Here is a 12,321-nt window from a genome sequence, read left to right on the forward strand (position 1 = left end):
TTTACATTTCTTTCTTAGGTGATAATTATGTGTTTTAGACAGAATGCAGACTTTTGTTTTGACTTACACTTTTTTTTTTTCATCTTGGCAATAGCCTATAAGTAACTGAAAGTACAATTGCTATCCTAAGTTCTAATTTTCTCTTCCAAATGGAACACTGCTATTCTGGTTGGGAAAAAAATCCCTTAATTACCTTGCAATTTAAAAGATAATTACCATATATTTAAATGGTTCATAATTGCAATGGTATTAAGCAAAGAATTCATCAAAATTCCAAAGGGTTAATCAGAGACAGAGACATATACCTCAAGCCACACCTTCAAGAAATGATATTCCTTAACTTTTTAGCATCTAATGCTGAAAGTGCAAATTCCTTCCAATGGAACGCTTTTGGTACTGGTGTTCTCAAGTGTCATTTTCACCAACCTTTCCATTTTGTAAGTGACAATGACATGCACAAAACGGACACTCAGTTTTAGGTATTCATTTGTAGACAATAGTACACAAACCCTGGACCATATCCATTTACCAGCAGTAATGAAAACACACTCAAAACATTAAGAGGCTTCATACTGCTTTCACAAGGGAAGATGAGAAGAAATACCTGTTGTAAACACCACCCTTACAATCACGTGGAAGTGACAGTATTTTTAGACGCAGAAATACTGTGCAAGCATAGAGTAACACAGACAGATGACAAAATTCTGTTCTTTTCATTCATGCAAAACAAAAAATACTACATAAATGTAGAAGCACAATGGGCTTGTGAATTACCCAAGGTCCCATGGCAAATACAGGCTTAGGAGCTCCGGACCAGCATTTCCATGCACAGATAATTAAACCCATCTTTCAGTTTCTGGCACAGACCTTCAGAATTGGCTCTCTACTGTTTCTAGTCTGCCAGTGATTAAAATTCACCAACACCTTCTGAGCTTAGTCACAGTAGAGATTTTGACAAAGAAGTTTTATCTGCTCAGAATCCCCTTCCTTCACAGCTCTAAATACTGGTGCAATTCAGTGCTCCAGGATTACTCACTTCACTTGGGCCTCTGCTTGCATGAAGATGAATTCCCACTTCCTTGCAAATGCTCTCTGAAGTCTTGCTAAGTTTTCCTGTCAAAAGATGAAAACAGTTAGAGCAACTAATTTCTGTAATTGCAACAATTGCTTGAGAGCATATTTAGCATGGTGGGTTATTTATTTTATTACTTCTTTTTTTTTAACTGAGAAACTAAAGACATGGAAGTCAATGCTGGTTTCAGGTGAACTATATCGCAAGCAAAGCAAGGCTGTAACACATCTTTTTGGGCTGCAGCCCAAAGGGCCCTGCCAGGGATAAGTAATGGAGTGTGATGAAGACAGCTTGAGCTCTAGTATGAAAAAAATTATGGACTTGTTCCCAAAAGATAACACTGAGAAGCTTTGTGAAGCTGATGACTTTCATTTCTGATAGCAGATGGCTGCCAGCTGCACGTTTCCCTCTCATCCTCACTTTCCCTTCCTCTCTGCACTGTTCTCTTCTCTTCAGGCTTTTGTGAAGGTGCAAAGCCTGAGCATCCCCTGCCTTGCTCAGTCCTGGTCACTGCTGAGAGCATTATGCAGCTGCACAGTACTGAAGGCTGGGGATTGCCAGGATGATTCACAAAAGGAAATAGCTTGTTTGTTTGAACAATGAACACAGTTACTGCAAAGAATGGCTCCAGATGCAGTTTTGCTCTACATCTGAGGTAAGAGCTCTGGTCCAGACCCATTACAGAGAGAGTGCAGTGATCTGAACCTTTGGATTAGGCTTCATCACAGCTCAGGGTTAAACTCAGAACATGGCTGGAATTTCAGGCTTAAATGGCACCCAGAAGTTACGTATCCATACCCTCCCCAAGAAAGGAGGTCTGTGAGACAATTAACAGGCTGCTCTTCTCCACTACAGCTGTTTTAACTGTTTCAAATTTACATTGTAAACAAACACTTGTAGTTCTACTCCTGTTCTCTTTACACTTATCACCTTTATTTAAAGAAACGTTTTTCAGGCACATGCATTTCAATGCAACAAGAAATCTTCCTATTATTTACTTTAAACTCTTGTATAACACAAGGCATAAAGCTTGGCCCTGTTACCATCAAGTCCATGTAACAGTTTCAGCCTGTACACATGGAGGAAAACAGTTAAACAAATGATTTACAGCTGTACTGAACCATGATGATTTCTTTAACTGTGGCTACAAAGAAGAACAACTTGTAATTATCTGTAACACAAATTTTTGTGGATATTCTTTTCATTATTTTTATTTTGTTTTAAATTATGTTCACATGTGCCCTCTGGAGTAAATATGCTGAAGCCAATGAAACATCACTAACCGAAGCTATAGTTGAATTGTGCTTATGTTTGACCAATTATAAAAAACCTGAATGCAACTATACAAGCTTAATCGTAACATCAAGACCCCTGTTCTAATCAGTATAAATGTGGGCTGTGGGACTGTCTGTAAATGCTGCAAGCAGAACCTAAAAATGAAATGTCCCCCCAGGATGCTTTGTAGAGAGTCTGTCTTGAAGCTGCAGGTCACTGCTGATACCTATGGAGAAGCACTCTCATGCTGTATCTCCAAAAATGTGAGAAGGGCTGCTTCTCACTCCTGCAAGCCTGTTTCTCTCACTTGTGCTGAGCTTAACATCCCTTGCTGGATCTGCTTCAGCTCCCATAATGCTTAGGAAGAGTTGGTGCCATTCTTATCTGAATGTCTCTAATTAAGAGAACAAAGTTTGAATGCAGAAGTAACCTCTAATTGTGCAATGCAATATTCACAGGAAAAAAGAGAGACTGCCAAGATCTAATTATTTACCATCACTGGAGCATTGCTACTCTCAGTAGGCAACAATGTGCAAAAGTACTTAGCCACAGCCTGACTGCATGTGTGTGGGAGTATGTGTGCCGCTGAACAGCCTTTTGTTGCTTTATGATAGATCTTTGGAGTACTTACAGTTAATTGATTGGATGTGAGCAATTTTAATGGTTTTAATAATGAAATCAACAATATGCAGAAGAGAAAACTCAGCAAAAGGACATGTAAGTGCATGCAGGTTGTTATATTCCTTCCTTTGTGCCTGTTTCAAATTAGAAATCTTGGGAAGTTGGAATGCATTTCCAGGGTGGACTAGATGAATGGCAATTTTTTCATGCTCTGCACTGAAAGGACGAAATGGCATGAACAAATCTCTCCACATGCACAAATGTTCCAAAATGTAGAAGGTAAGGAAGAAGGAAAAACTTCAGTCTTGGAAAAAAACAAAAAAAATCCCACCCTTAAATATAAGCAACATACATATTTTCATTGTAACAAACATGACCATGTAAGCCTACTAGAACCAACTTTGTTAATAAACCCTCCAATGAAAAACTCCATGTATAAAATTCTGCTATTACACTGTTGAGCAAGTAAACAGAAGAAAGTCAATATGACAGAAAGAAAAGTTTAGCTGCTCAAAGTGCTGATATTTGAAGAAACACACAGCCCTGCCCCTCTTGCCTCTACCTTTCCACTCCTGTCCACCCTGCAGACTCACACCCAAGTCTGGGATATTTTTATTGATAGTATCTCCATATCAGAAAACATGCTCTAAATAAAGTTCAGTGATACTTCTCATACAGCATATTGAAAATGTTCCAAGTCTAATATCTAAGAACTTTTGTAACTGTGTCACAAAATTTAATTGCCCAATGGCACACCTGAAAATCCATCATATTCCTGTGCTGAAGTCTGCTATATAAACCAGGATTTCCTAACTAAAAACAGGACACCAAGCTAAACTTCTGTGTAATTCTGTGTAATCTTGAAGGGCTCATTATACAGCAGATGCTTTAATGTGGGACACTGCAAAGCCAGGGACATTCATCAGTCATGTTCCTGATGGTGTCTTTATATCAACCTTCACACAGTTCTGACAACTAAGAAAAAAAATACAGTAGAGGCTGAGCCCAAAGCACGAAATGGCAGCATTCAGTTGGCAAGCCAAGCTATCCCTGCACCCCCCAGCTTTAAACTCTAGCAGCAGTGTACCTACGGCTTCATAATCCGCCAGCTCCAGCCTCGCTTTGTTCTGCATGGTCCGTTTGCAAAGATAGATGGCTAAAGGGAGAGACAGAATGGAAAACAATTACAGAGAGATTATTAGTGCTAGATCTTAAAAAAGAAAAAAAAAAAAACAAAGAAGGAAAAAAAAGTAGTACATAGAGGGCTTGTTTTCATCAGAAAGCAACACAAGGAATGAGAGAGGGCTGGACACCCAGCTGACATGGCTTACAACTAATCTCAGAAGCCCTAAACATCTGGGACACCTCATTTAAAAGTGCTGAGAGTGGATGCCAGGACCTAACAAGATGTCCAAGAAAGGCACAATTTCTTCTTGGTCTGGTAAAATATATAGCATTAGCAACCTATTCCCATAAGCAGTTTGGGAATACACATGCCAAAGTGACCATCCCTGCATTTCTTTTCTGCTAAGAAAAAATAAAAATATATCAGGATATTGAAGTGAAAACAGAAATATGGGCCACCTTAAAAGCATGATCTGAGCATTTTTTAATATGCTCCATCCTCTTATTCTTACATATTTCAAATGGTTAAGAGAAGCCTGGTCACATTTCACTGTAGGCAGAGGCTGATAAAACCGATGTGGTTTGGGATTCTGAGGGTCAAGATGAGCCCAGTGCACATCACCAAACCAGTCCTAGGCTGCCTTCTGGGAAAGCCCCACCTGGATCTGCTAAGATCACCCCATTTCCATTAGAGGCTGAAACACAAGGTCCACAGCAGACTCTGGGTATGCAGTCAGGTCTGAACTTAATAGAGGTCCAGTGCTACTCATGTAATTCTATTCTATGCTGTTTCTGTAATTTTAACATTCATCTAATGAGCCAGTATTACACATTGCAACCAGAGCTGACCAGTTCATTTACAGTCACACATCTCAAGGGCAGTTTCCTCTGTAAGGCACTTAAGACACCAAATGAAGTGAGAGGCAGCTGTCTCACAGTGTTTTTTCATACAAGGCACTGACCTGCCATTATCAAGTTAGTTCCTCTCCTGTAAGTGGACACATGCAAATAAAAAAAAAGTATGAATTGCTGCTGGGATTTCAGTTTTATTTGGGTCTACTGCTAGATTAATTCCTGGGAAGACTCCATCTGTACAGGCTTCAGATATGCAAAGTCTGATTATAAGCATATGTTAGAGGTTTCTGGGACAGATGAAAATCTGTCACTACAGGGCTCAGAGCAAATGCAGTTGAAGCTTGTCCAGCTGTGGGTCAGCACATAGAGGGCTTTATTTTGGGGTGTACTGCTCCACTCAATTCCATTGCAGCACAATAATCTGCCTGCCAAAACAAATTATCTGATATTCAGGAAAAAAACAGAACCTCTCTCTTCATGTTATTTTTCTGGTATTTACAGAATACATATTAGGCACAATTCGCACAGTGATATAGGGTGACTGTAAAATCAGAACATTTTTTTTGCAAATACAAAAAAGTATCATGTTTTCCCTTGAGCAGTTCCCTCACTGGGATTAACATGTAAGTCTGTGCTAGCTCCTCTGCAAATGAGTACTGCAAACGAACTATCACATGACACACACCATTGCAGGCTACTTCTTCACCCCAGCAAATGATTTCCAGAATCCATAATGATGAGTAATTATTGCACGGGAAGGAAAAACCCCAAACTGATTATTCCGGGAGGAGTTCTAAACCAATCTTAGGTTATGAGATATAAGACTTCCAGAAGCTCCTGGTTTATGACTGCACACATGGATTTGCTTCCTCTTCCAAAGCCACACCAGGATGCAACAATTAATTTTATCATTTAACTGTGAAAGAAGTGCAGTTCTGGAAAAGACAGCAATATTGCATGCAGACAGCTAAAGATAAAAACACTGACATATTTTCTTTATGTATTATCCCTGTCTGCAGGCACTCACATGCTTAAAACACGATGTTGCACTTTATTAGCTCATAAACCATGCTCAGTCTTCTCTTTTACCCTATCATCTGGTAATCTTAAAAAAATGCAAAATTAAGTCTGATGTCATGTATCAGAGAACTTTTAACCATGGGTTGCTGTTAGTTATGTACTGGTTTATTGATCAGTCAGATAAGTGCCCAGATGAAGTAAACTTTATTGATCTGCAAAACAGATTCAGCAACAGATCAGAGGATGGTCTCCCACAAAAGCAATATTAGCATTGCTTAAGATTCCCAAGAACCAGTATTCTGATTGCCACAAATCCTGCTGAAATGAACAGGGCTGTGGGAGAATGAAGGTAACGAACAGCAAAATCCTGGCCCCACTGAGCTCAATGGCTACAGCTCCATGGGCTTGAGACACCCCAGGGTTTCAATTTGTGCATTTGAAATGGGCACATATCTGCCTCTGATGCTGCTGTCTGACAAGAAACTCTGCACATGAACAGCGTAGATTGCCAACAGTAATTATTCTGCATCACAAATGAACTTTGTATAATGAAACAATCATACTCTCACCATAATCTGTGTTTTCTGGCTCCCAGCAGTTTGAAGGCCAAAAGTATGGTGCCTTAAAAAAAAAAGAAATACACATTTTTGTAATTTAAGAGATGAAAACTGATTCAGATGCAGAAAAACATTACAAGTACAAAAAGAAGAATCACAAAATCTACCACCCAGATTCTGCCCTCAGGGGAAACACTGCTACAGACTTCAGGAGAAGTGAGGATGCTGCAAAAACCTTTAATGTTCCTCACTGCAGGTAAATAGAGATGCTGTAATGCAAGCACCTCTTGAGGAGGATGTCCAGTGTCCTGATGAAATTTCAGGCACTGTTGTCAGCTCATCTGAACGTGGATTTCTTATCCACTATCCGCAGAACCTCCTCTTTCCCCAGGAATTCACAGGCAACCTGAATATTTTCATTTTTTTAAGCGCATGACAAACCTTTTGGTCTTATCTATATGCTACATACCCCTTGCTTTTCTGGAGCAGCTACCAATGCGGTTGGCAGAGTAAAAAACAATTTCCTTTTTAGTTGTAACAGATGGCAGAGGTTAAAACTCAGCTGTTTAGAGTCATTCTGAAAGCAGAAGTCCTGCTAAACTTAGTGCTTTTGTTTCCTGTCCAGGTCTGCATATTGCAGTTGCTACAATTAATTACAAGCTATAACTATATGTATTTCAGTTTTAACATAAATGAAAAATAACATACTGGTGATCACACAAATTGCAGAACACTGATGTTTTACTGATTACACATTGCTCTACTGATGTAATGCTACAGATGGGCATAGGACATTAACACACAGACCATGTTGAGGTAAAAAGTAGCAAGGAGCAAGTAGCAAGTAATGGAAAGGAAGCATGATCCTATCAGGTTATTTTTGCAGAAAACTGCTAAGGTGGTGTGTTGGAGGAAATGAAAACAGGCAAAGAATATGCAAAAATTGTAAGAAAAGACAAAGGAAAGAAAAGTCAATAAGCAGTCAGTTTGATGATGTGGTTTACACAGCCTTAAAAAAATAAAAATAAATTACGTTATACTGAAATGTAGCTCCTGAAAACTGCACAGGACAAGTTCTTAGAGTGCCATTCTTTTGAAACAGAAAAATACAGCTAAATAGCAACCAGTATTACCCCTGCTTCTGTTGTGTCTTACATGACAGGAGGATCAGGACTTTCAGAAAAGAAAGGGAATTGTAATGAAAAATCTGAGTCTGAACGATGCCTTGTAATCAGAAGGTGGGGTGAGATAAGAGGACATCTGTGATCTCCTGGGCTTTTTTCACCATGACATTGGTCACATACGATAACACAATACCACATTAGCAGTGAGCATGAACAGCTGCAACATCAGATGTGAAGAGCAGAACTGGCTTTTCAAATAAAAGCTAAAAAAGAGTAAAAACATGTAAAGGAGGAACAGGAGGGTGAACAGAAGAGAGGCGACAAGGAAGATAAAGCAGTAGGCTGAGATCATGTAACAGAAAAACAAATTCAGCCAGCAGGGTAAGGCAGTAAGACTCCAAGTTTGGACTTACTGCTTCTTCTGAAGTTACACAATCAGTTCAGAAGGAGCTGTTGCAGCACAAGCACTCAGTTATCTAGCAAGTTGACAGTGGCAGATTTTGGACAGGGCATGGAACTCAAGCACAGGGTGCTTTAAAAATTCAGCACATCTGGAGGCACAGGACCACTGAGGGATAGAGATGTCCCAGTTTAGGGGATTGCCAAGGTTACAAATCCTTTGTAGAACAGCCAAAGCCTTAAGCTTGCCCTCTCCCACACCAATCTGTAAGCAAGAGATGGAAAAAAAATTGAATTTTCTGCTGTGCCAAAGCTTGAATGTCCAGCTCCTAAGTCTGCCCTGGTCCATTTTGCACAGGAGAATGACTACTTAATTCTGCATTAGAGTCAGTACTTGAAAGCCATCTTCTTTCTCCTGGTTTAGTTCAAATCTGAGTAAAACAGCTGTGGATTCAGCTATCAAAAATAGTCACAAGACATAGCCATTCAATTATGTGAAAAACTAAGAATATAGATGAGAGTGATTTAGGATTCTAAAGCAAATTTTTTTGACAGGACTTCATAATTTCCTAGGGCCTCTATGAGGATAGCATCAATCCCTGGCTTCACAGACCTAATGGCTGTTTAGGTACAAAGAGTGGGTGATTTCAGCAGTATTACTGCAGGGACAGAAGAAGGGGCCACAAGGGAGTCAGGGTGCTCACCAACCTGAAAACGATAGAATGTCCCATCATCTTTCAGGGTAAGGACGTGGTCTGAGATTGGAAAGACATAACCCTGCGCAGCAATAAGACTTCCCAAGTGTATTGCTTCCCCTGTGGAAGAGAAAAAAACAGCAGGGATGTGTCAACATGTGCACTGCACGTTTCTCTGCTTTCAATTGCAGCTCTGGTGATGACTCATGTGAAATCTGGTGCCCACATGCCTCTCTGTACCCACACCACATCCCTACTACTTCCAACCAAACCCTGCAAAGCTGGAGTGCATAAATCAGCCTTACAATACAGAAGAAGCACTGCTCAAATGTTTAACCCATTAGTTTTTTGTTTACAAAATACATACACCAGTTCAGCTCTAGAGTACGAAATTCACTTCAAAGTACATTATCCATCACAGGTGACAGCTGACAGGAAGCCTGTTCCATCAGTGACTCTCACTTGCTTCTACCAAAGCCAACAAGCACCTGCAACACCAGTTCATTAGCAGGATATTTAGTCATAAAGACACATCCCTGCACTGTAGCATTGCCCTTTGTTAGAGAAAATGTGGCAAAGGGGAGTTGGATATCCTAATGCTGCCCAGGCAACCTGCCCCAATGCAGAGGCACATTTGCACAGATTTTCAAGCAATGCCAGCTGTCAGAAACTGCATCATTTTTCACAGAGTTGAAAAATCATCTACTCATGCATGTCCAGATAGATAATAAAGCTGTTGTCTGCAGCTGAAATCCAGATCTGGGACCTGACAGGACTCATGAGAAGGGATCTGAGAACAGGGATGCCCTGCTGGGTGATTCAACAGTGCCTCTACCTCTGTTTTTACATGGTGAGAGTAAGGCAGCTTAAAAACTGGTAGGTGAGATTCTGGATTTTCTCCCTTTCCTGAAAAGAAACTTCTGGACCTGCAGATCTTTTCTCCCCTTCTCAACAGGTCTTCACTTGCCTAAGTGATTTTGGTTTATCTGAAGAGTGAACTATTTGGACTGTGCCCATGCACTGATCACTCTTCATGGCTGATTATCCATTTATCTACCTGCTGATTTATCTATTTGCTCTTTTTGATAAATTAAAAACCACTACCAGATTCTATGACCCTGGCCAAGAATGACACAGACACTTATGTCCTGTCAGCTCTGGCTACCTTTCTTCACACCATGAAAACCTGAGGCTGCATTTGCCTGCTTAACCACACACATCCACCAACTTCTTTTTGAAGTCAATCAGTCTTCTGCAGGTAGCAACAGTTTCACAGACAGGCTAAAATTCCTGCAACGGTATTTCAGTGTGTTGCACTGTAAGGCATTAGACTTAATTAAGATGTTGACTCTTTTCTCCTCCTTCCCTCCAACACTTAACCACGTTCTTTTACTGGAATTTCAGACTGCAGCAATATAGTATTTACTGTCTAATGACACACACAATACAGATGGAGCACCTACTTCTCCCCAGCTGTGGTCACCTTACCTGCATCCTCAATGCTGAGGTTCTTCATAAGCCACTGCACAATATCAGAACCTTAACAAACAAATGAACAAAAATTTAAGAAAGCATTAGACACTGAGGCCACAGGGATTGAGTGCCCTAGAGAGAGAGAGAGAACATTGAGATAGACACAATTAGAAATAGAACTTTATTCCATCTTGCTCTTTATTTTCACTGAGGTTTGAGAATGTTTTTCCTTCTTGTGCCACACTGCAGCTACATGGTTACTGGCAGGTACTAAGTCCCCTGGAGCTTTCTGTGCAATAGAAGTACACCTGAAATCAGATATTAGTCTAATGGTTCCCTCTAACTGTTCTCTCCTATTTTTTTTCTCTCTCACCTCAGCATACACAGTTCAGTTTCTGCAAGCACTGGTTTGCAAGGAGATGAAAGAAGCATTTACTGGCACCTCACACCTATAATGTGCAGATGTAGAGAACTGAAACAGACAGGAAGGCCTTGCTTATGTCACAGACAAGCAATGTCTCAGAGAAGGAGGTGGTATTCAGAGTGCCTGCAACCACAGCCCCTGTAAGCAGTCCCCTGGTGGTGATCACACAAACTGAATGATGGCTGGGGAGAGTGAGCCTTTAAGATCCATCAGGAAATTCACTTGGTTTTCAGGGCCCATCAATTATAATGAAAGTTGTTGCTATCTTAAAAAGAACATCACATTCTCTAGGATGGATCCTCTACATGTATACAACCTCTGCTGCTTGCATGGAGATTGCAGAAGTGGAAAACTTGTCACCGTTCAGTAGGAAGGCCTGTTACCAAAATACATCGTGACAGGGCAGAAAAGTTTAGCTAAGTCACATACTCAGAAAGTTAAGCTTAAAATTAAACATAATGGTGTGTAGAAGTCAGCTAACTGGAGTTCTCCAAAGTCAAAAGCAATCAGCAAAGACACTTGGATGTAATATGACAAGCCCATAAGTTACAACAGTGTTCATCACAACCTGAAAATGCCTTGTCTGGATGTAGACATAACACCAAGCCCTTCTCAGCATACAGACAATTTCTGGAGAAATAGTTGTATCCACAGACAGTAGGGCTAATAGCCCCAGTAACACTTCATAGAATCATAGATTGGCTTGGGCTAGAAGGCACCTAAACATATCCAGTTCCAACTCCCCTGCCATGGACAGGGATGCCACCCATTAGACCAGGCTGCTCAAAGCCTATTCCAATCTTCTTCAGGCTTACAAAACAAATCCCAGATGATCTTATTTGTGTGGAGCACTTCTGAGCTCAGACATAGATGGTACTTTAAAGAGCAGCCTAACCACGATGGTTGCTCCAGAAGAACATTTTGCTTTCCACAGGCTCAAAGCATCCCCATGCCCTCAGCAAACCTTAAATATAATAAAGGCTAGGAGTCACAACGTGCCACAGAGGCAGACAACAGGCACTGCTAGTGGCCCAGGTCCCTGTAATTATCTGCAGGTCTGACTCTCCCATACAGGTGAAACTCCCATTAGAAATGTGACCTCTACTCCACACAGAAGGGACAGCAGCTCCCAGTCCCCTGACAGTGGAAGTTGACCCAGAACACTAAAAAGGTCACCAATAAACCCTCTTCAGTCAGGCTTCAGCAGCAGGCAGCAAAATGGACCTGACCCACCTCATCTCCCACCCAAGGCAGGTGAAACAACAGACCTGCCCCCTGCAGGGAATCAGCAGGGCTTCTGAAGATCAGGAAAGCAGCTGATTTCACATAAATACTAGGCAACCAGATGTGATCAACAAGCAGCAGCTGGGCATTGTCTCAACCTGCCTTGAAGGTATCAGTACATCAAATACTAAAGGATCAATCTTACAATCTTGTATTTTCAGCAGTATGGTCATTCTCCACACCTCCCAAACTCACCCAGGAGCATTTTCTGTTGCCACTATACTATTTGGGAAGTTATCCCAGATTTTTTTTTATTTTATTTTTTAATAGACTGAACTCTTCCTGTAACTTTGCAACCTAAGTTTGTTAATGTGCAATTTACATGCATTTTATAACTGTATTATCATTGAAGGAAAATAATGATTATTCTTCCTTGACAGTTTCTCCTGACTGTTTC

General features: G+C 40.7%; 1 protein-coding gene across 4 annotated transcripts in view; it reads right to left on the reverse strand.

Moving 5' to 3' along the window:
• RGS6 (regulator of G protein signaling 6) overlaps positions 1–12,321 on the reverse strand; it is a 262,870-nt gene that overhangs the window by 63,605 nt on the left and 186,944 nt on the right. For 2 of the 4 annotated variants that reach the window (XM_088057285.1, XM_005522528.2), the window contains exons 4-8: positions 10,232–10,282; positions 8,757–8,863; positions 6,538–6,589; positions 4,060–4,124; positions 1,037–1,113 (exon numbers count right to left, since the gene is read on the reverse strand). In XM_088057285.1, coding sequence (XP_087913411.1) covers positions 1,037–1,113; positions 4,060–4,124; positions 6,538–6,589; positions 8,757–8,863; positions 10,232–10,282 — 352 coding nt within the window. Of the gene's footprint in view, positions 1–1,036; positions 1,114–4,059; positions 4,125–6,537; positions 6,590–8,756; positions 8,864–10,231; positions 10,283–10,589; positions 10,666–11,208; positions 11,248–11,873; positions 11,930–12,321 lie in introns of those variants that run through there. The other 2 variants (XM_088057287.1, XM_088057286.1) reach the window with 2 other exon arrangements.

This window comes from Pseudopodoces humilis, chromosome 7 (genome assembly GCF_049639895.1).
Source record: "Pseudopodoces humilis isolate 2021_Gansu_Grassland_sample_001 chromosome 7, ASM4963989v1, whole genome shotgun sequence".
Lineage (NCBI taxonomy): Eukaryota > Metazoa > Chordata > Aves > Passeriformes > Paridae > Pseudopodoces > Pseudopodoces humilis.